The sequence below is a fragment of the Phyllobates terribilis genome, unplaced genomic scaffold (assembly GCF_046119375.1).
Source record: "Phyllobates terribilis strain yellow unplaced genomic scaffold, ASM4611937v1 Scaffold_9__5_contigs__length_417890890, whole genome shotgun sequence".
NCBI classification, from domain to species: domain Eukaryota; kingdom Metazoa; phylum Chordata; class Amphibia; order Anura; family Dendrobatidae; genus Phyllobates; species Phyllobates terribilis.
Window position 1 is genome coordinate 393,136,970 of NW_027362769.1, and position 25,008 is coordinate 393,161,977.

At 44.9% G+C, this 25,008-nt stretch overlaps 3 protein-coding genes across 4 annotated transcripts; 2 read left to right on the forward strand and 1 right to left on the reverse strand.

The window, feature by feature from the left end:
* The first annotated feature begins 949 nt into the window (after nucleotides 1-949).
* Nucleotides 950-9,460, forward strand: LOC141162548 (sulfotransferase 1B1-like). The gene is made up of 8 exons (XM_073648758.1): nucleotides 950-1,109; nucleotides 1,201-1,347; nucleotides 1,428-1,556; nucleotides 5,240-5,337; nucleotides 5,434-5,560; nucleotides 5,640-5,734; nucleotides 7,038-7,218; nucleotides 7,916-9,460. Exons 2-8 carry the CDS (start codon nucleotides 1,206-1,208, stop codon nucleotides 8,026-8,028), a joined length of 885 nt encoding a protein of 294 aa, XP_073504859.1. The 5' UTR covers nucleotides 950-1,109; nucleotides 1,201-1,205; the 3' UTR covers nucleotides 8,029-9,460.
* A 441-nt stretch (nucleotides 9,461-9,901) lies between these two features.
* On the reverse strand, nucleotides 9,902-12,729 carry LOC141162546 (E3 ubiquitin/ISG15 ligase TRIM25-like). The gene has a single exon (XM_073648757.1). The coding sequence runs from the start codon at nucleotides 12,629-12,631 to the stop codon at nucleotides 11,147-11,149; it is 1,485 nt and encodes a 494-aa protein (XP_073504858.1). The 5' UTR covers nucleotides 12,632-12,729; the 3' UTR covers nucleotides 9,902-11,146.
* A 7,232-nt stretch (nucleotides 12,730-19,961) lies between these two features.
* NUDT9 (nudix hydrolase 9) lies at nucleotides 19,962-24,777 on the forward strand. Of its 2 annotated transcripts, XM_073648766.1 has the most exons (9): nucleotides 19,985-20,119; nucleotides 20,655-20,743; nucleotides 20,913-21,125; nucleotides 22,546-22,641; nucleotides 22,723-22,809; nucleotides 22,881-22,992; nucleotides 23,911-24,054; nucleotides 24,290-24,374; nucleotides 24,454-24,777. In XM_073648766.1, exons 2-9 carry the CDS (start codon nucleotides 20,682-20,684, stop codon nucleotides 24,597-24,599), a joined length of 945 nt encoding a protein of 314 aa, XP_073504867.1. In that variant the 5' UTR covers nucleotides 19,985-20,119; nucleotides 20,655-20,681; the 3' UTR covers nucleotides 24,600-24,777. The 2 variants fall into 2 exon arrangements, with proteins under 2 accessions (XP_073504866.1, XP_073504867.1); XM_073648765.1 differs by lacking the exon at nucleotides 20,655-20,743 and having other exon boundaries at nucleotides 19,962-20,119.
* Nucleotides 24,778-25,008: the final 231 nt, after the last annotated feature.

Genomic DNA, 25,008 nt, shown 5'->3' on the forward strand with positions numbered 1-25,008 from the left:
ATGACTCCAGGCTAAGACGTGGGGGAGATATCGGATCCAGGATACTGTTGGTACTGCAGAAGAGTCTCTTGGGCTAGAGATCGAGTCACAGAGATGCTTCACTCAAAGAGGGAACCAGGGCTGAAGATGTTGCCAGCGCCTGTGAGAGAGATAAACCTGTCGGGCCTTATCTATTATATCTGCCTGTAAATACTGTACATATTCCTCTTCCCCAAGGAAAGTCCAAGTTCTGGTTAAGAACCTCGTGTCCTCTGAATTTATTGATGCCTGGGTCCCAGAAGAGGAATGCCTGGAGACAGCCGCGATCGGATGGTTGAGCACCACATACACAGCCACACATCAGAGGGAGGACACAAATTGTCTGTAGGGTGCCAGAGCGAGAGGGGGCTACAGCTCGCCCACGACTACCTCGCTGGGGCACCTTACACTTACACCTCATCTTGGTTATGCTTCCTCCAGACCTCAGCCGACACATAATCTGTCCATTTACATCCAATCTATGTGAGTCTATTTGCAGATGGTGAAGTGGTTAAGTTCTAGAAGATTTTCACATTCTGCTCTCGGCAGGATCCTTCCTTCCATTGTAGCCCCCTCTAATATTCACACATCCATGTTACCAGCACTCCCCTATACTGAGCCTCTGATCAACCTCCACATTTATCGCTGTCTTTATTCATCAGACTGGATGTAAAATCCCGCAGCTCACGTTGTGAACACAAGGTGCGGCTGTCCTCAGTAGATGTAGCATGTCTAATCGCCATTTTTTGTGGACATTTTTTCACTGTTGACTTTAATAAACTCAAACCTCAATAGCAAAAAAACAAACACCGCATGTACTTTGGGCTGAAATTATCTTTCCCACCATCCGTTCACTCGTATATCGCTTAGTAGCCTCATGTAGCTGATAAAAGCTTACGCAATACTGCAAGTTCATGGCCTGGGAGTGATGGAGGAGGGGAGAGGGAGGTGGCGTTTTAAGGCCAGAATCAAGAGTTCTCCGACAGGGAGATAAACAAAGTACTGGGAACGGTGCGGAGTGAGCTGCGGACTGGTGAGTGACGAAACCTACTGGATGGGAAATGAAAAGGAATTTTCCATAGGATATTGAGGTAAAGACATAAACTAGAGGAACATAGACAAAGATGAAAATGTCTATGGCTTATTCTCTTAACATTTATTTTTCCAAATGGCTCATATTAGACAAGATGAACTCAGAATGGCATCGGAAAGATTGGGTTAAGGTCCGTGGTGTGCCAATAGTCTGCGCTTTTTCTCAAAACTGGGAGAGGATTGATAATTTCCAAGCGAGAAAAGATGATATGGTTATTGCCACGTACCCCAAATCAGGTCAGTCGTGAGTTTCTTGATCTGCAGAGTTAAGTTAGCAAATGGGCATTTTTATTAAATAAAGGGATTGTATCTTTAAGGTACAACATGGATGAGTGAGATTGTGGATGTTATCTTGAATGACGGGGACACAGGGAAGAGCCGGAGAGATGCCATTTTCAACAAGGTTCCAATGTTGGAGTTTCAGGCGCCTGGTACTGTGCCCCCAGGTATCTAAAACAGTCCTTTATTTCTTATAAATCACATTCTAACAGTTAAACTGTCGTTTCAGTAACTAACTACAGTTAGGTCCAGAAATCTTTGGCCAGTGACGAATCTTCGTGATTTCAGCTCTGCAGGCTGCTATTTTGGATGTAAAATGAAACTGAGATGCAATTGAAGTTGAGATTTTCAGGTTTAATTAAAGGGGTTGAACAAAATAAATCTGTGAAATATTTAGGAAATTGCAGCCATTTTTCTACAAAGACTCCTCAAAAGTAATTGAACAAATTAACATTACCATAAATAAAATGTTAATTTTTAATACTTTGTAGAGAATCCTTTGCAGCAATAATGGCCTGAGGTCTGGAGGCCATGGACATCACCATCGCTGGTTTCCTCCTTCATGAGGCTTTGCCGCTTTTACTGCAGTGACTTCAGTTCTCGGTTGTTTGTGGATCTTTCTGCCTTATGTTTTATCTTCAGCCTGTGAAATGCGGCTCGATGGGCTGAGATCTGGTGATGACTCGGCCATTGCAGAATATTCCACTTCTTCGCTTTCGCGGGATGTTTTTGTCATTGTCTCTCTGTCCTTTGTCTTCAGTCACATCATCAGTAACCACTAGTAGCCATGCATGCCCGCGCCATCACACTGTCTCCACCATGTGTTACAGAGGACATGCCAATAATCAGGAGCCATTCCAACCTTCTCCATACTTTCTTATTCCCATCATTCTGGTACAGGTTGATCTTTTTTTGCTTTTCCAGAACTGGGCGGCTTCTTTAGATTTGCTCTCATGAAGTCTTCTCTTTATGGTAGACTTAGATACTGAGACACCTACTTCCTGAAGAGTGTTCTTCACCTGGGTGGATGTTGTGAAGGGGACTTTCTTCACCATGGAAAGGATTATGTGATTATCCACCAATATTGCCTTCTGTGAACATCCAGGCATTGTTGAGTCCCCAAGCTAAACTATGCACTCTTTTTTTTTCCAGAATGTATTAAACTGTTGATTTGTCCGCTCCTACCATTTTTGCTATCTTTCTGATGTATTTCTTCTTCTTTTTCAGCCTAATGATGCTCTGTTTCTCTTCCATTGAGAGCTCCTTTGACCGCATGTTGTGGGTTCACAGCAACAGCTTTAATATGCAAATAGCACACCTAGAATTAGCTACAGACCATTTAGCTCCTTAATCATTGATGGATTAGCGAGGGAATAGCTCATACAGCCTATTAAAGAGCTTTTGAGATAATTATCTAATTACTTTTGGTCCACTTAAAAAGAGGCAGCTACATATTAAAGAGCTGTAATTCCTAAACACTTTCTCCAATTAGGAAGTGAATCCCCTCAAATTAAAGCTGAGAGTCAGTACTTTAAGCCCATATTGAGTATAGAACTGGATCTTGAATATGTTTTGGTAAACAGCGTAAATTCCAAAACTTGTGTCATCATCCAAATATTTCTGAACCTAACTGTATTACCAAAATATCCCAGCCCAAATAGATAAAACCCATATACTAAATCAGTGGTAAACGATAGATGTTAAATTATAACACTGATTTCCCTTATGTAGCATAGGTAAATGCGGCAATCCAAATGTCAGAGGGTGCTCGGATAGGGTCCAACCCCGTAATATATACAAAAAAGGACCAAGCTCTCCAAAATAAAGCAAAAAAATCTTACATTTATTGTGTATTATACAGACAATCCAGTGCTGTGCATATATACGAGACGTTTCGGTCCAACAGACCTTTATGAAGCATGCACAGGGTGGCTGGAGTAAGGAGAATCAAATAGCCTGTGCTGCACAGCAGGAGTGCGGCTTACATTTAACAACTCTGTCGCACTCCTGCTATGTAGCACCGGCTATTTGATCCTCCTTACTCCAGCCATCCTGTGTATGTTTGAGAAAGGTCTCTTCAACCGAATATTAACATTATTTATTATTATAAAGCCATTTATTTCATGGCACTTTACATGTGAAAAAGGGGGTATACATTGCAAAAACAATTACAATAATTTTGAACAAAACGTGACGGTGACTGGTACAGGAGGAGCGAGGACCCTGCCCGTGAGAGCTCACAGTCTACAAGGGATGGGTGAGGATACAGTAGGTGAGGGTAGAGCTGGTCGTGCAGCGGTATGGTGGAGAGAGGACCCTGCCCGCGAGGGCTCACAGTCTACAAGGGATGGGTGAGGATACAGTAGGTGAGGGTAGAGCTGGTCGTGCAGCGGTATGGTGGAGAGAGGACCCTGCCCGCGAGGGCTCACAATCTACAAGGGGTGGGTAAGGATACAGTAGGTGAGGGTAGAGCTGGTTGTGCAGCGGTGTGGTGGAGCGGTGGTTACTGCAGGTTGTAGGCTTGTCGGAAGAGCTGGGTCTTCAGGCGCCTTTTGAAGGTTTCCACGGTCTGATGTGAGAGTCTGATGTGTTGGAGTAGAGAGTTCCAGAGTAGGGGGGATGCACGGGAGAAATCTTGAATGCGATTGTGGGAAAAGTCAAGTATATATGCACAGCAATGGATTGTGTGGATAATACACAATAAATTCAAGATTTTTTGCTTTACTTTGGTGTGCCGGATTCTTTTCTGTACACATTTCCCTTAAATGCAAGAATATAACTACAATAATACTGAGAAAGTAGTATGAGACCCATCAGGGTCCACAGAAAATCAGCTCACCCATGGATAAATGGATCCCTACCGCATGGACGATCTTGTAGTATTGCAAGGTTCCACCATGAAGAAAACGTGTAAATCCAGCAAAGGGTCCAAAAAAATATTCTTCTTTACTTAAAGTCAATTAAAATCCACAAATATTAATAACTGCAGACGAGTTTCTGACTGATGTCCTTATTTTTGGCATACAGTGCCCTATAGGTTTGGATTTCTTTTTCCCCTTAATAATAAAGACCTTCATTTAAAAACTGCATTTTTTTTGTTTACTTGTGTTATCTTTGTCTAATCTTTAAATGTGTTTTGTGATCTGAAAGATTTAAGTGTGACAGACATGAAAACGAATAAGAAATCAGGAAAAGGGGTAAACATTTTTCCACACCACTGTATGTAATATATCTCATTAGAGAAATCTGCTTCTTTGTTCAATTAATTGCCACTTTATACCCTATACTACCTCTTTAACCATGGACTTTGGAAAAAACAAAACAGCTTGATCAAAGCACAAGCTCACTGAGGTGTCAGGTTACAGCTCTCATTATTCTCTATTGAGAATTGAGAGTGTAGGGAGAGGAGGAGAGAGAAGCAGAGTGATACATAAGCAGAGAAGCACATACTCAGATACAGCAGCAACGTTCTGGCTAATTATTTAGTTTCTCCAAGAACCGGATTCGCAGGTACTCGGCTTAGACCTGCTGTATAGTTTCTTCCAAGCTGCTGATGCTTCCGTATTTGTTCTGCACAAGGAAAGAAGAGCAGGAATCCCTCAATTCTCAGTTTGCGGTGTATGGGAGACATCATAGTAGGTGGTCTTCACCCACTAGTCAGACACAACTGAAAATAAGAGACAGGGCCCGCAGAGCGGAAAAACTGAGAAAATTGCATGATGCAAGGCCATCTGCGTATTCTAAAAAGTTATCTGAAATTAAAGAATACCTTTTAAGAGGACATTAGTTATTTTTCATCTTTCTGCCAAAAGTTTCCTTAAAATAAAGTTTTATGTTTTTTTTTTTTTAGGGTCTCATCTTTTAGATTCTCTCCCTTCTCCTAGAGTGATTAAAACCCATCTACCAGTATCTCTCTTTCCTAAGTCATTGTGGGAAAATAACTGTAAGGTATTGGACCTGTTCATTATTCCCTCATATATACTGACCCCTCCAGTGATCACTTGCTCCATTCTGATATGTTCATTGCTTTGTGTCTTTTATCAGATAATCTATGTGGCGAGGAATCCTAAAGATGTGGCCGTGTCATTTTATCACTTCGACAAGATGAACCAACTACATCCGGAGCCGGGAACCTGGGAGGAATATGTAGAGAAATTCATTCAAGGAAACGGTGAGACCCCCAACATGGAACAGTCACTCGTTTTTTTTATCTATTGGTCATTGACATAAAGTTTTCCTTTTTGTCCTAGTGGGATATGGGCAATGGGGTGTGCATGTCAAAGAGTTTTGGGCCCTAAAACAAAAAGGAAACATCCTTTATATTTTCTATGAAGATATGTTGGAGGTAAGTCTTCTGTACTCAGTACTTCTAGTAGGAATAAATACTGTTTATTGGCACTCTCACTTCGTTGTGTTGGTGCATTGGGTTTCTACAAGAGGAATCTTATTAAAGGGAACGTGTTGTTAAATAATATATGTTTATTAACTTTGAAACATTTTTCTATCTTTTATAACTTGTTTACTTTTTAAACTGCAGAAAATATGAAACATTAAATACAATTTTTGATACTTTCCTCAATTATACACTAGAGGGAGCAGCTGCTCACATTGGTCTACAAAAGCAATAGTCATCCAAGCTAGCAATATGACTACTGCAAAAGTGGGTGATGTCTCACCTTCTCACCTCTCCCTGCTATGCACAAAAGGAGGGGAGAGGGTATGGTTCAGAATCACTCTACAGCCTCATTTTTCTGGTGACAGCACTGTGACACGTGCTACCAGGATCTCTCCTATGTCATCGGTGAATATGGCACTGCCATCCAGAGCTTGTGAGCAGCCTGGTACTCAGGAGCGAGTGGTTATTGTCGGAGGACCGTTACCTGGAACTGTACCTCCTTGCGCTTGAGCTCAAGGCTACTCACAAGCTCCAATTAGCAGTGCCCCTATGTACCGCCATGGACCTTCTGTTACTAACACATCCATACTGGCCAAGATCTGTATTGTCAGAGAGTGGCACTGTCAAAATTTCTCCAGGATACACGTCCTGGCCACAGCAGGATCAGTGGAGCCTGACAAATCACAGTAGGCTTCACAAACATTACCGTCAGGCTAAAAAAGTACAGGCTGTGTACTGCATATACCAGAAAGAGTGCACGGTGCACAGCTGATACGATCAGAGCACATGAGATAAGGTCTGAGAATGACTACTCATCTTTGCCCTTAGTATGCCATACTTGCTTTGTGTAAGTGTCGTGCACTGACACGTTACACTGAAGCAAATACATATGGGAAATATACAGTATTTACCGATTGTTGTCTGGTTTCCAGCATGGCTCCAGTGCTCTTTTCACTTACATGACTGCAATTCCAACTCACAGGATTACACTGCGCTCTGTGTGTGAACCGGAAGTCGCTGTTACAGAGGCTCCATAGGTTTATATTGTAAAAGTGACTTCTGACTTACAGTGTGACCCGAGTCATAATTGCAGTCACCTAAGTGAGGACTGGAGTGGCAATGGAAACCGGGGGAGATGGCGCTTACATTATGTTACATATCCATTTCCACAGATTTAGGGAATAACATTTTTCATGGGAGTGCTTCTTTAACCTATAGATTGGAATATCTGTCCATCTCTTTTTGTAAACAGGACCCAAAGAGGGAGATCCAGAAAGTAATGAAGCTTCTGGGAAAAGAACTCTTGGATGATGTCCTGGAAAAGATTTGTCTCCATACTTCCTTTAAGGCTATGAAGGAGAACCCAACAACAAACTACACCGCTATACCTTCTTCCATCATGGACCAGTCGGTCTCTCCGTTTATGAGGAAAGGTACAACACTGCCCCCTGGTTGCCGCAAGAACAATAGCGCTTTCATTCACTGCAGCAGTGTTTATATTAGATGTATTTACTTATTTTACAGCACTTATTATACAGCACCATTAATTCCACAGTGCATTACAGACATCATCACGTATAACTTATTTTGCATACAATGTATGTTAGGAAGTAAAGTTTCATAAACAGCAGGTGTGGACATAACATTTTTAGAAGCCAGTTTTCAGAACCAATTTAATTAGTGGAGGGTCAATGTTACTCTTTATAGACATGGAGAGAAACCTGAATCGCCTTAAAGTCAAGGCCAGTTGCCACTTTTTTCAGTGCATTGGCTAGTGAGCCTTCATATACTGGGGATAGAGATATATATATATATACATATATATATCTATCACACTTACATGACTATGTATCAATACTAAACTACAATTGCACATATAAATCTAGCCTCTACTGGTCATTTGTGGGACTGCAGCTCTTTTTTCATTACTGCATTGTAGCTATTTTAATAGTTTTGCATTCAACCAAAATATATTTTTTCACTGAACATGCCGGTGCATCCACATTCATATAAAGAGGGTGTACTGCAACATTTATGGCAAACTCTGTGGTGGATATGTTCAGCTAATCGACAATATCTGACTTGTGTCTAAGGGACGGAGTTAAGAGCACTGTCTTTTTTTTTCCTCAGGAATCTGTGGGGATTGGAAAAACCACTTCACCGTGTCTCAGAGTGAGAAATTTGATGCGTATTATCAGAAAGAAATGTCTGGTACCGATCTGTCCTTCCGCTTCTTGGTTTGAAGTAATTCGAGAACACTTTACACTCTCAGCCGGGCCGTGGACGGTCTAAAAAGAGCGTGGAGTGATAGGAAGCCAAAACACTTAACCAATTGGTGCTCCTACATCTGAGTATAGGAGGAGTCGTACAGTTACCATAGACATCAGACTAAATTTGATGAAAAACCACATTCGACGATAGTAGGATGAAACTTACCTATAAGCGACTAACACACTCAGCTCATCTGGAAAGAAGTTGGCTACATCTGAATTTTTGGAGCATAGTCAGAATAAATATTTTTCGTTGTAATGAAAGATCTTTTATCCAACACGTTCCCAGAAAGAGCTTTTTTCTATCACTCGTCGTCAGTAATAATGTATGACCAGGTTTAATGACCAATGGGGACTAAGAAGGGTATGGACATCAGCAAACTGATCCAATCGCTCATTCAACCATCGTCTGACTTGTACCTTATGTATATGGCTACCTTTAGAAAAGTTACACCGCATATATCCTGCAAGATGAGGGGCTTCACGAATCTATGACAACTCAATATGAGCTAAGATATCAAGACACTCCCGTCCATCAAAGCCCCATAAGGAATCGTACGTGGAAAACCAATGTGTCGCACTATTTATCAACTACAATTAATGTCCAAATATTTGGTCAGTTTTTCTTTATTAGGGACTTGGAGTCAATGTTAAAGAAGTTGTCCACTACTTCATATGAACCCCCCAATGTATCCCCCCGGGGCCCATAAGTGTTTTTGTAAATACTTTGCTGTACTTTTTCTGCCACAGAGAGGCTCTATCGCTGGCTGCTCAGAGGCATCACGTGACCCGTCACTGATGTCACGTCAAGTAAGGAGTGACATCAGTGACGAACTCCTCGCGGTGGACCACGTGTGTCACACCCTGCGTTTTCCCAGTGAATGAGGAGAGGGAGAAAGCGCGGTGGATGCCAGGTGTGACCTCCGGGGTAACCTCGCCCACAACCCAGCAGCCACCGGTGGAACACGGAAGAGGGACCCTCGGCTGCAGCCTGGACTTGTTGTGACGTCAGCGGATGTCAGAGCCGGCTGCAGCCGGGGGTCACATGATGCCTGGGAGCGGCCAGTGATAGTGCCGCTCACAGCCAGAAAAGGCACCACAAGGTATTTAGAGAAACACTTATGGGCCCTGGGGGAATACATTGGGGGATCATATAAAGCAGTGGACAACCCCTTTAAGGAAGGGATGATCTGGTGTACATGAGTGACAATGGGTAGGGAAAAAAAAGTGCCGCAGATTTACACCACTAGAGAGGGACCGTTCTAGAAATGGCTAGACATTATGAGGACTGATAGTATTTTCATGACCAAGTACAATTAGATATATAGTTGTTTTTTTTCACTTAATAAAGATACCGGTATGGCGTTGACATGTGTTGAGAATAAAAGAAAACCTTTTTATCATCTTTATTGAATCTATTTTCTCCAGCAGCGCAGCCCACCTAATGTGTTTCATCCCACTGGATATATAGTTGAACACTATTTGGACCATCATCAAAGCTTCAACACAACTTTTCAAGATATTTGGATGGCAAACTTCCTCCTTATATGTACTAAAATAGTGTAGGAGTTCCCAGCCCGGTGTACTGGATACAGATCAGCCTCTATGCTGTAAGTCAGGGCACAGGTGAACTATGCGGTTATATAAGCTTCTGAGCCAGACACAACACTAAATATACCGATGTCTCTGAGAGACTGAGGAACTGGAAACCCCTTTATGGAGGAAAATCCCCTCTCTCTTTCCTTGTGAATTCCAGTTAGAAAATAAATGTTTTTAGTAAAATTAAATTATTCACCAAATTTGTAAGTATTACTACAATTAATAATTTTATTTCCATTTTCGCTCCTTCAACATGTTGGTTAAATAATACAATATATATTTATACATATTACTTAGTAAACTATATATAATTCTCACCAAAATTATCTCATGCACATCGCTGTATAGGCAAAGTTCTAACAAAGATTAAAAATGGGACATTTGTGAAATCCGTGACCACGAGAAGCAGAGTTAGCTAAATAAAGAAGATAATACATGGAAAATAAACTTATCATAGGCTGATGGAGTCAAATTCCATTTTTTTGTCATGACTGTGCACAAACCACAGCAGTTTTGCAGCAAATATACGGTAATCCACAAATTGTTTTGCAGGCACAAGAAAAAAAGCAAGGGCTTTCACCTGTACAAACCACATAGTAAAAACATCATCACAAAACCACAGTAAGGTCGAATTCACACATCAGTTTATTTTCTCATGTGCAAAAAAAATATATTAAAAAAAAAAAAAAAAAAAAAAAAAATCACAAAAAAACATGTGAACAAGCCCAAACAAACAAGGCTATGCAGTAAAAAATGCAGACAAAGATTAGACGTGTGAATGGGGCCTTACTCTGAATAAGCGCTCATTCAGACGTCCAATTTCTCCACGTATGAGAGAAATGGACCGATTATTCAGATCAGACTCTGATCTGATCCAATTTTCTTGTACGTGGAGAGATTGAAAAAAAAAAAAATTCTTCACCTTCTCTATTCTGACAGATTGTGAAAATCAGACCGCCCGTCCGATTTTTTCACGGACTTGCCTTGCCGATTTAGATCTAACCCACGGATCAAAAAATTGGACATATCTTCGCGATTTTCCGCCAACCACTCGGTTTGAGGAAAGAGTCCGATATGTAATTGGCCCCTTAAACTATCACACGTACGAATGCCATCATGAAAATCAAGGATAGCACTTGTACTCAAAAATCGAATGTCTGAAAGAGGAGTAAAACGCACCACACTGTCACTTTATTACCAGAATTTGGGTAGAGCATCAATGGTTACAAAAATCAATGGTTAGAAAAGTGAATAAATAGTAAGGTCTTAGAAATCGATACAAATACGCATGAACGAGACTGTTCTCATCAATATAATAAGCTATTACAAGGCTAAGCTCACATGTCGAGATATGGCGGAAAAGAGTAAAGTGCAAGTTAAATCATAAATAAATGGCTTTGCTCCTGAGTTCCATTGAAGAAACATGATGGTACAAAATGATATAGCCCCTTTTAGAATGGTATTACTGAATGATTCGTCATACGTTCAGGTACTAACTTCTTATCTTTATCCAGGCATCATCTTCCACCCAAAAGGCAGCATGAAGAGGGGAGTTGAAGGTGGTCTTGTAGGTGTAGAGGTGGCATATAGGGTCACTGAGTTGATAGAAGGACAGCTGACCGACCTCATGGTCCAGGTATATTAAATATCTCTGACAGGAATACTCTACATCTATGTGAATCACTTCTGAGTTATGCTTCACTGAATACCTATTGTTTGATCTCCTGAGGACCCAGGAGTGATCATTGATGCCGAGGAAGGAGAGAGTACCTTTCCTTTCGATGGTAGAATAGGCCACCCCTATCATCCAGTCCCCCCAGTCACTTGCTTCCACCTCCCACGAATGCCGTCCGGAAGGAAAGCTTTTGGTGCTAAGGACCTGAACGCAGTAAAATTTTTCCGGTCTTTCTGGCCGTCGTAAGTTAAGCTTTGATTTGCAAGCGGTTTTCAGGTCTCCAGAGATCAAAACGTAATCTCCAGCTGTCTTTTCATCCAGTAATATCTCAGAGGCCTCCAACAAGTGAAGTTCTTTCATTGCACTGACATTAGACACTATTTTACCCAGATTTGTGTGCAAAGTCATAGAAATAAGAACTTCATCCAAACTTTTTACTTGGTCGAAAGGTTCATCGCTCATCTTTCTGCCATAGCCATCTGCTACAGTCAGAGATCCAGGTAGACAACCTATTAGGATAGATAACGGATCGGTCATTTGACACAGTTTCTCAAAATTGGATATCTGCTTAGATATATTTTCCACTTTTATTTCCAGTTCTTTAACCTGTTCAGAAAGGGAATGCAAAACTTGTTCTTCCTGCCTTGAGACCTCTTTTAAGACACGTCTTTCTAGGGCATTTAACTGTGCCCTCATATCAGTAAAGAGAAGGTCTACTTGGTCCTTTATGGCTTTCGCTTTGTCTTTCGTGCTGCCCATTTCTGACTCCAAGTCCTTGACTCTATTTTGAGTCTTTTCCTTCCTTAGGATTCGTCTTCTCAACAAGCCCACAAGTTTCTCCTTCTTCTTCTCAGAAGCACTTTGTAGGAGTTCCACAGGGTGTCCCTTATGGCCTCCAATTAAAAAGCAGGAAACACAGATAACGGAGTCATCCTCGGGGCAGTAGTACTTGAGTACCTCGTTGTGAATGGTACATTTTTGGCACCGTAATGATGAGGTGGGCTCTATTAAGACGTGATCTGGTGAATTATTGTGGACAGTCAGGTGCGTTTCACACAGCGAAGCTTCACAAAGACGGCACGACTTCACAGCAGGGACAGAGAGATTCACACAGTAAGTGCACAAAACCTCGCCCTCATGCCCTGTTTTTGCCTTACATTCGAAGCATTGTTCATCTTCCTGAGATGACTCCTTCATGCAATCTTGACAGACAACATGTCCACATCTTAGAGTCACAAGACTGGAACAAAGGTATAGGCAGGTGAAACAGGTCTGGTCTTCAGCGATCGCAGCAGATGCCATCCTTGAAGAGAACAGGCGACTCACAGAGTGATTTTCTGTTTTGTTGCTAGAAATACACTCAAACTTGTTTTACCTGATTCCCCAGGAAACTTCTAAGACAGTCCAATAAACAGCTAAACTCTATTTCTGTCCTGTAAATCATAAAAAGGTGCATTACGTACATGTAGCTTTATGCAATATTTGCATAAAGTCTTATGCAATATTTGCATAAAGTCACAGGTTTTTATCAGGAAAATTAGCCGTTTCTAAAGGCTGTTTCCTTAAAACTTTGTCCTTCATTGCTAAATACGTAAGCTAAAATGCTGATCTAAGCAAAAACAGCAAATTGGGGGGGGGGGGGGGGGTCTGCCATGATTTGGATTTACATTTGTGGGATGCAATTGTCTTGATATCCATTGATGGGTATCAGTTGGTTGGGACTGCCACTGATAATATAGGAAATATCACAACAGTTCCTAGTTGACGTGAAGAATTTATTGAGGCGTCAGCATGTCATGGTTACTTTGCAAGATGACCAACGCTTCAATCTACCCAGACATCGGTCACAGCCTGTTAAGGGCAGTGTAAAGAACATTTTGTGGAACATTTTACTGATTTCTGGGAACATTCAATGTATATATTACTGTACATATCATTGTTCACTGTATATGTTGCACAATCTTTTAGGAGTTTTCACATTTTCGGCAGCGACTATGTGATAAAGACCTGGGAAGGGTCGAAACGTCTTACCGTAGCATATTTCTCCATGCATTTTGACACATTGTTTGTGCCTGCTACGATATTAAAATCACACTGGATTCAAGACTCTGTGAGAGTGCGGCCGTTTCCTCTCTATGGTCTAGGTTTCGGACAGCCTTTATCTTTAGCCTGTTAGACCCTCCACAGAACCAGGGCTGTAGAGTCTGTGTCCATTTTGGTGGAGTCGGAATCGGAGTCGGTATAAAATGGACCGACTCCAACCCCTAAGATATATAATTAACTGGGTACAGTAGTTCAATGCAGTTTGTGGGTAATATTTTTTTCATAAAAAATTGGGAAAGTTATGAAATGTCCTATAAATACAGTTATATGAAAAAGTTTGGGCACCCCTATTAATCTTAATGTTTTATAAAAATTGGTGTTTTTGCAACAGCTATTTCAGCTTGATATATGTAATAACTGTTGGACACGGTAATGTTTCTGCCTTGAAATGAGGTTTATTGTACTAACAGAAAATGTGCAATCTGTATTCAAACAAAATTTGACAGGTGCATAAGTATGGGCACCCTTATCATTTTCTTGTTTTAAATACTCCTACCTACTTTTTACTGACTTACTAAAGCACTTTTTCTGGTTTTGTAACCTCATTGAGCTTTGAACTTCATAGCCAGGTGTATGCAATCATGAGAAAAGCTACTTAAAGTGGCCACTTGCAAGTTGTTCTCCTGTTTGAATCTCCTCTGAAGAGTGGCATCATGGGCTCCTCAAAACAACTGTCAAATGATCTGAAAACAAAGATTATTCAACATAGTTGTTCAGGGGAAGGATACAAAAAACTGTTTCAGAGATTTAACCTGTCAGTTTCCACTGTGAGGAACATAGTAAGGAAATGGAAGAACACAGGGACAGTTCTTGTTAAGGCCAGAAGTGGCAGGCCAAGAAAAACATCAGAAAGGCAGAGAAGAAGAATGGTGAGATCAGTCAAGGACAATCCTCAGACCACCTCCAGAGAGCTGCAGCATCAACTTGCTGCAGATGGTGTCACTGTGCATCGGTCAACTATACAACGCACTTTGCACAAGGAGAAGCTGTATGGGAGAGTGATGCGAAAGAAGCCGTTTCTGCAAGCACGCCACAAACAGAGTCGGCTGAGGTATGCAAAAGCACATTTGGAGAAGCCAATTTCTTTTTGGAAGAAGGTCCTGTGGACTGATGAAAAACACAGCATTCCAAGAAAAACACTTGCTACCCACAGTAAAATTTGGTGGAGGTTCCATCATGCTTTGGGGCTGTGTGGCCAATGACGGCACCAGGAATCTTGTTAAAGTTGAGGGACGCATGGATTCCACTCAGTATCAGCAGATTCTTGACAATAATGTTCAAGAATCAGTGATAAAGTTGAAGTTACGCAGGGGATGGATCTTTCAGCAAGACAATGATCCAAAACACCGCTCCAAATCTACTCAGGCATTCATGCAGAGGAACAATTACAATGTTCTGGAATGGCCATCCCAGTCCCCAGACCTGAATATCATTGAACATCTGTGGGATCATTTGAAGAGGGCTGTCCATGCTCGGCGACCATCAAACTTAACTGAACTGGAATTGTTTTGTAAAGAGGAATGGTCAAAAATACCTTCATCCAGGATCCAGGAACTCATTAAAAGCTACAGGAAGCGACTAGAGGCTGTTATTTTTGCAAAAGGAGGATCTACTAAATATTAATGTCACTTTTCTGGTGGGGTGCCCATACTTATGCACCTGTCAAATTTTGTTTGAATGCAGATTGCACATTTTCTGTTAGTACAATAAACCTCCTTTCAAGGCAGAAACATTACTGTGTCCAACAGTTATTACATATATCAAGCTGAAATAGCTGTTGCAAAAACACCAATTTTTATAAAACATTAAGCTTAAGATTAATAGGGGTGCCCAAACTTTTTCATATAACTGTATCTGTCCTATTCCTGATCTAAGGGTCTAGACTTTTAGCTGAGATTAAATTGTGCTACAGTAAATTTATCACTTAAACACGAGCCATGTATGAGGGAGTCGGAGTTGTGGTCACTGAAATTGAGGAGTCGGAGTTGGAGGTTTGGCTTACTGACTCCACAGCCCTGCACAGAACGTCCACTATGCTGCTCTTAATAGGCCAAGGTCCAGGTGGACTGAAATGTAGGCCATGACAGACCACTATCAGCCTCTCCACAGAAAATCTAGTACACTGCTCCTAACAGGCCATAACCAAGGTCCGGTCAGACCGAAATGTTGGCCATCTTTTCAGCTATGAACATGACCTGCGAAGATATCAATAAATGTGATTTTCTTCAACACAACTAAGGAAAGCTGTGGTCTTTCCTATATTAATGTCGGGATATTCATCCTACCACTGAGCACCACCATCAGCCAGTCCAGAGTGATGACCATAAACGCTTTATTGGACTTCTACTGATGCCATGCAGAACTGTCATTTTGCCCAAATGATTTTTCCACAACAGCACCCAACAACAAAAAATTACAAAACAGATAATCTTTTTTGACATGGATCGGCACCCATCAGGGTGTCGCAACAAGGTACAGATGTCTGGTAGAAAAGTCTAAATAGACAGTCTCATCTGTCCAAAATCACCAGAGTACGAGGATCGGGGTTACGTTTAGATTTTAGTTTGTGATTAACAAATGAAGTTGATCTGGTGAAAGAGGGGGATTTCCATTAGGACAATAACGGGGCATCTGCCAAAAACGCATTTGTAGGGTGTACCGTACAACAAGCTGTAATAACCCTTTCCTCTAAGGTAGCTTCACACATCCGTTTGTTACCATCCGTGAGAAACGGACTGATTTTTTTTCTCATTTATCATCCGTTTTGTTTTCTTTTTTTTTTTTAAATCGTTGGAGAAGGTAGCTTGAACTTTTTTTTATCCATTGGCTCTTATCAATGTGGTTAAAAATGGATGAAGCGCAGATGGAAAACTGAAGTAAAAAATCAGTCTTCCTAGTTTCATCCATGTCTCATGGGTCCCCATAAACTTTATGATCTAAGAAAAATCATAACAGGACCTGCTCTGAGTCATACGAACCCTGTTTTTAAAACCGACGAGTGTATGAATCAATGAGACTCTATGGGTCAAGACGCAGTTCGAAAAATAAAATGGCCAGCACTGGGATGTGTCACATGGATTTGGGAATGAGTCCTCTTATATTAGTAAAATGTCTCGTTTTCCCACTTCTCCCATCACATCGACAAGACGGATGTTTTGGGACTCTGCATCGGTCATCATTAGCCATAAAGATCTTAGGCTAGATTCATAGTAAGGTTATGATCGGTCATAACTGCCAAAAACGAAGGCCGTTGCATGTCATGGGGTCTGTTGAGTTAGCATTAGGTTGTCAATCATAGTGCAGTCTACTGTGACTTTTCTTGCCGTTGCAACGGAGACGGTGTGAGTGAAGCTTAGAAATGACCCATTAAAGGGATTGTCCATGTCCTACCCTGGGTCTATCAGTTACTTCACTGAAAGCTGAGCTGCAGTATCGGAGAACGGCCACTACGTGGTGTACAGCACTGTTCTGGCTTCGTATCTTGTGTACCAGACCTGATTGCTGGGGGTGCCGGGTTTAGGACTCCACCTTACAGCGCTGTTCTGGCTTTATACCTTGTGTACCTGACCTGATTGCTGGAGGTGCTGGGCTTTGGACTCCACCTTACAGCGCTGTTCTGGCTTCGTATCTTGTGTACCTGACCTGATTGCTGGGTTTAGGACTCCACCTTACAGCGCTGTTCTGGCTTCGTATCTTGTGTACCTGACCTGATTGCTGGGGGTGCCGGGTTTAGGACTCCACCTTACAGCGTTGTTCTGGCTTCGTATCTTGTGTACCTGACCTGATTGCTGGAGGTGCTGGGTTTTGGACTCCACCTTACAGCGCTGTTCTGGCTTCGTATCTTGTGTACCTGACCTGATTGCTGGAGGTGCTGGGTTTTGGACTCCACCTTACAGCGCTGTTCTGGCTTCGTATCTTGTGTACCTGACCTGATTGCTGGAGGTGCCGGGTTTAGGACTCCACCTTACAGCGCTGTTCTGGCTTCGTATCTTGTGTACCTGACCTGATTGCTGGGGGTGCCGGGTTTAGGACTCCACCTTACAGCGCTGTTCTGGCTTCGTATCTTGTGTACCTGACCTGATTGCTGGAGGTGCTGGGTTTTGGACTCCACCTTACAGCGCTGTTCTGGCTTCGTATCTTGTGTACCTGACCTGATTGCTGGGGGTGCTGGGTTTTGGACTCCACCTTACAGCACTGTTCTGGCTTTATACCTTGTGTACGGGACCTGATTGCTGGGGGTGCCGGGTTTAGGACTCCACCTTACAGCGCTGTTCTGGCTTTGTATCTTGTGTACCAGACCTGATTGCTGGGGGTGCCGGGTTTAGGACTCCACCTTACAGCGCTGTTCTGGCTTTATACCTTGTGTACGGGACCTGATTGCTGGGGGTGCCGGGTTTAGGACTCCACCTTACAGCGCTGTTCTGGCTTTGTATCTTGTGTACCAGACCTGATTGCTGGGGGTGCCGGGTTTAGGACTCCACCTTACAGCGCTGTTCTGGCTTTATACCTTGTGTACCTGACCTGATTGCTGGAGGTGCTGGGCTTTGGACTCCACCTTACAGCGCTGTTCTGGCTTCGTATCTTGTGTACCTGACCTGATTGCTGGGTTTAGGACTCCACCTTACAGCGCTGTTCTGGCTTCGTATCTTGTGTACCTGACCTGATTGCTGGGGGTGCCGGGTTTAGGACTCCACCTTACAGCGTTGTTCTGGCTTCGTATCTTGTGTACCTGACCTGATTGCTGGAGGTGCTGGGTTTTGGACTCCACCTTACAGCGCTGTTCTGGCTTCGTATCTTGTGTACCTGACCTGATTGCTGGAGGTGCTGGGTTTTGGACTCCACCTTACAGCGCTGTTCTGGCTTCGTATCTTGTGTACCTGACCTGATTGCTGGAGGTGCCGGGTTTAGGACTCCACCTTACAGCGCTGTTCTGGCTTCGTATCTTGTGTACCTGACCTGATTGCTGGGGGTGCCGGGTTTAGGACTCCACCTTACAGCGCTGTTCTGGCTTCGTATCTTGTGTACCTGACCTGATTGCTGGAGGTGCTGGGTTTTGGACTCCACCTTACAGCGCTGTTCTGGCTTCGTATCTTGTGTACCTGACCTGATTGCTGGGGGTGCTGGGTTTTGGACTCCACCTTACAGCACTGTTCTGGCTTTATACCTTGTGTACGGGACCTGATTGCTGGGGGTGCCGGGTTTAGGACTCCACCTTACAGCGCTGTTCTGGCTTTGTATCTTGTGTACCAGACCTGATTGCTGGGGGTGCCGGGTTTTGGACTCCACCTTGCAGCGTTGTTATGGCTTCGTACTCTGTGTACAGAACCTGATCATTGGGGGTGCCGGGTTTAAGACCCCACCTTACAGCGCTGTTATGGCTTTGTACCCCTGATCCAGGACCTGATCGTTGGGGGCGCCAGTTTAGGACACCACTGTATGGCATGGCTTTGTACCCTGTATACGGGACATGACCATTGGGGATACCGAGTTTAGGACCCCACAGTACAGAATGGCTTTGTACCCTGTGTACAGGATGTGGCTATTGGGGGTGCCAGGTTTAGGACCCCACCATACAGCATAGCTTCGTACCATGTGTAGGGGACCTGATCGTGGGGGGTGCCAGGTTTAGGACACCACCATACGGCATGGCTTCGTACTGTGAACGAGACCAGATCATTGGGTATGCCGGATTTAGGACCGCACTGTACAACATGACTTCATACCTTATGTACGGGACGTGACCGTTGGGTATACCGGGTTTAGGACCCCACCATACAGCATGGCTTCGTACCCTGTGTACGGGACCTGATCGTTGGGGGTGCCGGGTTTACGACCCCACCAATATATCGGTGACATGTACTAAGGATAGACTGTCTATCTGGGCCCTGGACAACCCCTTTAAGGTCTTCTTACAACAGTGATCTTTGCTTCCATCTTGGTAAGCGTTAACAATCGAATATCTTGATGTTCCCGTAAACAAATGGTCGCGATCATGCGATCTCTCGCCAGCCATTTCTCCTCGTCACATTACGCGAGCGGCCATCACGTTCTCAGGCTCGGTATCGAAGGTTCTTGTTTTCTTCAGGGTCATCTTCTATCTGTTTCTACCACTGATGGCGATGACCGTACAGGACGTCGTGTGAGCTCCACGGCGTATCTGCTGGGGGTATCATCCATTGTTGACGCTGTGGGATGAGGAGATCTGACCGGCCTGTCCAGCACCTGTCGCCACCATGACGGCGCAGACATACAATACACAAAACCACTAAGTGATATGTGCGTTACTTTACTGTAGTTTTGACAGGAGAAGGTGACTGATAACTAGTAAGGTGGAGTATACATAAATTACCTCCCTCTATATACGCCCTCCTGGTCCTGGTACGTGTAACTCCCCGCTCACAGCTCCCTCAGCAGCCGCCTCCTCTCACATTTACCTCAGAACAAGTTCCTGTCAGCGGAGAACTCGACGCCTCTATAAAAGCCCGCGCAGAAGCTACGACGCCCCGCCCACTGCGTCAACAGGCCGTTACCATGGAAGCAGCAGGCGTAGCCGTCTGGTTTGCGCCTGCGCAGTATGTCGCCTCGGCTAACCGCTTGCTCCAGTCACCTGCTCAGGGCCGGGCGCGTAGTGTTCGGGCTCCGCTCTCAGCACCGGCTGCTCCCGACCAATCACAGCGCTCCTGGCAGGTAAGTCCTGCGGTGCCCTCCAGCGAATCAAAACCGCGCCCCGCTTGATTGACATTTATTTGAACCAATCACCCCGGGGAATTGTTGGTAGTGGCTTTATAGCCCCCCCTCTCAGAGTATATATCCGGGCCCCTCTGTCTGCTGCCATCATCCAGTCACCATGGTGATTACTCACTGCACTCCTAGGCCATGGTGAGGAAACATCTGACAGCCATGGGACAACATGGTCATTTTCACCTGTTTAAACCTCCCCCGCCCACCTCTGTAATGGTCTCTTCCAGTCATTGTTTACAGAGATCATGTGACCACAGCAGCCAATCCCTGGTCTCATGTCTCAACCATAAAGTCTTGTGATTGGCTGAAGCGGTCACATGGGTATCTGTGATGTCATCACTATGGGGAAGTAAACACAGACCGACCGATCTGTGGACAAGATGAGCTGATTATCTGCGGTTGTACAGCAGCACAGAGTATTTCAGTGTGCATGTTTTATGATGCTGTACTGATCCTGTCGCATCTTCCCGCCTGCGTCTAGGGGTGAGGTGTGTGTCCAGACGCGCGGATGCCGGGTAGTGCCCTGACTCCAGTTGTCACCGCGGCCTCCGTCACTGCTGCGCTCGTCAGGTGCGCACACCTTTACTGTTATTGTGCCGCCGCTGTGCTTTCCCTGTGTGTCAGACTGTACCGTGTTTCTGGAATTGTATTCATGCACTAGGAGGCTCAGGATGAGCAGGCCCCGTCCAGATGGTGTTTTCTGAGGGATCAGGTGCTGACTTGGTTCTTTCTCCCTCAGTGTCCTGTTGTCGTACTGGTCCGGCAGCCACCCCCCTGCGATGGCGACTCACGTCAAGGCGCTGACGTCTCCGTACCCGGGCTCCCGGGTGGAGAGGTGGCCGGTTCCCCAGGAGAAGGTCAGCTGGTCTGTAAAGTGGCCGGAGTATCAGCCCGTAGATTACACCGCCCCCTCGGTTCTCGCCCGACCTCCGTGGGCCGACCCTCCGCAAAGGTGAGAGGTGCATGGAAACCGCCAGACCTGTCCGGCTAGTCTCGTGTAGTGATAGCCCCGAGGCTGGGTGGGGATTTTGGCTCTGGGTCCTTAGTGTTCACACCCGGGTAGGGGGCTTCGTCCAACAAAACATCACAGCGTCCCTTACCTGTAAAGTCACTACCGTGTTCAGATCGACTGGGACCTCTAGTGGAGAACAGTGGAACAGCCACCAGGGAGAAGCTGTCGGCACCAGGCCGGCCGTCTCCTGCAGCAGTCTGTCCAAATATTATCCCAAACTGGAGCAGGATCCCTAGAAATATTTAAAGGGCTTATACCAAGATTGCAAATTATTCCCTACTCACAGATCCTGAGAAAGGGGCCTTGGTGTTGACTCTTTGAATGGGTCGTACATGCTGGTCACCAGTCCATTCGTTCTCTATGGCACTGAGCTGTATCAGGCTGTCTCCAGTCCTCTCATATTTAAGGGGGCTGTCTCATGTTTTGTCCCCCTAGCAGATAAGAAGCTGGGGGGCAGAAGAGGAGTACGCTCCTGAACATAGACCATGAGACAATCCCTTTAAATCTGTGAGTGCCGGAGTCCAGGAGTACAGTGCCGCTCTGCCCTCCAGCTTCCTGCTGCCCAGGGGGCGGTGTGCTCCTGATGATTGACAGCTCATCCCTGCGGCATTGTCACACGCTGCCCCAGACTGTGCCCTCTCTTATGCTGCATGCAGGGACGGCGGCATCAGGCGGGCACTAGAAGGCATGAAGGTGGCTGGATACCGCAGTCCTGCCAGTTATACAGCAGCGATTACAATCTCCCTAGAAAACGCTTGTAAGTGCTGAACTCCTTGCTTAGGAGACCAACCACCACTGATAGACTGCAGAGGTGGCCGGTAACCTTGGCAATAAGGAGAAAGCTATAACATTAAAAATTACCCCTGTTCTTGAGAACAGTGAAGATTTTTAGTAAGAGCTAAATTGCAAAGTTGCTTATTTTTTCACCAGCACTTCGCAATTTTACCCATTTAACAAAATGAGACAACCCCTGTTATTAACGGAGCAAGGTGGGGGGCATGCAGGACCATCGATCTATTCAGTAGGAGAACACCGGAGACCGTTCTCAGGGTGGGTGGGGGTCCCAGTAACCAGCAGGTTATTATCTCTTGTGGATGGGCAATAGAGGCTAAACCATGAATGCAACTTTACAGAATTAGTATTTTTTATTAATACTGAGTTACACCCAGAGCTGCAATCACAATTCTTCCGGCTGCTGCACTTGCTCGCTTGGATCACGTCTCCATTACTACATGCTCTGTACTGACACTAATAAAGGCCACAGGCATCCTGAGAGCCAACAGAAAAGCAGCAGGAAAGTGCATGCAGCTTTGGATGTGACTGGAGTACAATGAAAGATGGATCTCCATGTGATTCTCAGCAATGAAGACTTCTGCCCCAAGTACAACGCTCTCGACGGACAAGTAGAGAGAACCAGCTTTGAAGGGACGTACGAAGTGATGGACGGATGGCCGAGGTGAGTGCGGGCGACGTAGAGCGGGGCGTCCTGTCGCCTCTACAGCAAGATCTGACTACGAGCATTGCCCTCCATTCTCAGGAACCCCACGGGGCGGACAGGGATAACAGGGAGAGGACTATTGGGGCGATGGGGGCCTAACCATGCTGCGGACCCCATCATAACCAGGTGAGCTCTACTACTACTACTCTCAACAGGTAATATGCCAGGATGTGTTTTACATTTTGCTCCCCCTACAGGTGGAAACGAGTTTCTGCAGGGGAGAAGGTGGAGCACCCCGAGACTGGAAAACCTGTACTACAGTTTGTATCTATACAGAGGAAGGACTGCGGGCAGTGGGCGATCCCGGGGGTGAGTGCAGAGCACAATACAGCCCCGGTATGAAGGATCTGTGCGGCGGGTACAAATCAGACACACGGGTCACCCCAGGAAGGATTACACAATATGTGATCGATCTCACAGGGGCGCTGACAGTCACCGCTCCGAGCAGATCAGAACTACACCTCGTGTTACTACTACTTCACAGACAAGACAGAACCTGAGCACCAGGGCGTTCATGGGAAATGTCACTGAGAGAAGCTGGAGACGTACGACCGCTGTGTATCCAGCAATAACTACTATAATACTGCTCCTATGTACAGGATTATAGCTACTATAATACTGCCCTATGTACAAGAATATAACTCCTATAATACTGCCCCCTATGTACAAGAATATAACTACTATAATACTGCTCCTATGTACAAGAATATAACTACTATAATACTGCTCCCTATGTATAAGAATATAACTTCTATAATACTGCCCCCTATGTACAAGAATATAACTACTGTAATACTGCCCCCTATGTACAAGAATATAACTACTATAATACTGCTCCTATGTACAAGAATAAAACTACTATAATACTGCCCCCTATGTACAAGAATATAACTACTATAATACTGCCCCAATGTACAACAATATAACTACTATAATACTGCTCCCTATGTACAAGAATATAACTACTGTAATACTGCTCCTATGTACAAGAATAAAACTACTATAATACTGCCCCCTATGTACAAGAATATAACTACTATAATACTGCTCCTATGTACAAGAATATAACTACTATAATACTGCCCCAATGTACAACAATATAACTTCTATAATACTGCCCCCTATGTACAAGAATATAACTACTATAATACTGCTCCTATGTACAGGAATATAACTGCTATAATACTGCCCCCTATGTGTGTATCTTCCCCTTTCTGCGTCTTGCAGGGGATGGTGGATCCGGGGGAGCTGGTGACAGCGACGCTGCGCAGGGAGTTCTGTGAGGAAGCGTTGAACTCTCTGGAGAGCTCTGGAGAAGAGCCGGACACTGAGCAGAGAATCCAGAGCCTCTTCTCTCAGGAGCACTTGCCGGTAATGGTCGCCGGGTGGTGGTCTCTGGCTCCCAGTAATGCGGTCATTCTCGGGAGGGTGGGGTGGGGCGTGCTCACTGGATATAGGGGGTTGTCCTGATCTTACAAACCTCAGGCTCTTTCCTTGCTGTTGGGGAATGTGAATACCCCCTTTCTCCTGCATGTCAGTCTTTCTTGTTTCACGAACATCATACGATTACATTAATCTGAATTCTATGTGTGGCCGTCCATTGCAGGTATACAGGGGGTATGTGGACGACCCTCGTAACACGGACAACGCCTGGATGGAGACCCAGGCTGTGAATTACCACGACGAGACAGGTGGGTGTAGCGGGGGGCAGTCTGATAACCTGCCCTGGTGTTATATCCTCTGATGCCAGTGTTTGCCCTCTCCCCTCAGGGCTCATCCTGGACAAGTTGGCCTTACAAGCTGGGGACGACGCGGGCAAGGTGCGGTGGGTGGACATCAGCGGCAGCTTAAACCTGTACGCCAACCATGCCCAGTTCATTCAAATAGTGGCAGAGAAGAGGGGCGCCCACTGGTAATCGGTCGTACTCCACCCATCAGGAACCTGCCCTTGTCCGGCGGGCATCAGAGACTCTGCCCAACCTGTGGGTATTTCAGGCGTCTCCAGCACTCCCGTGACCTCGGCAGCGGGATCTGCCCTCGGAGCAGACATCCATCATCGCCAACCTTTGGAATGTAATAAAAGCCGTTTCCTGATTGGCGCCGTGTTCATTCTCTGCGAAAAAGAAAGATTGTGCAACCGCTGGCCGGGAGTCCGCTGCCCGGGAGAGGCGATGCCACCCAAGTACACTGCACCCCTCAGCTGCCCGTGCTGCCCCCTGGAGTCCACTACCCGGGAGAGGTGACGCCACCCAAGTACACTGCCCCCCTCAGCTACCCGTGCTGCCCCCCGGAGTCTGCTGCCCAGGAGAGGCGACGCCACCCAAG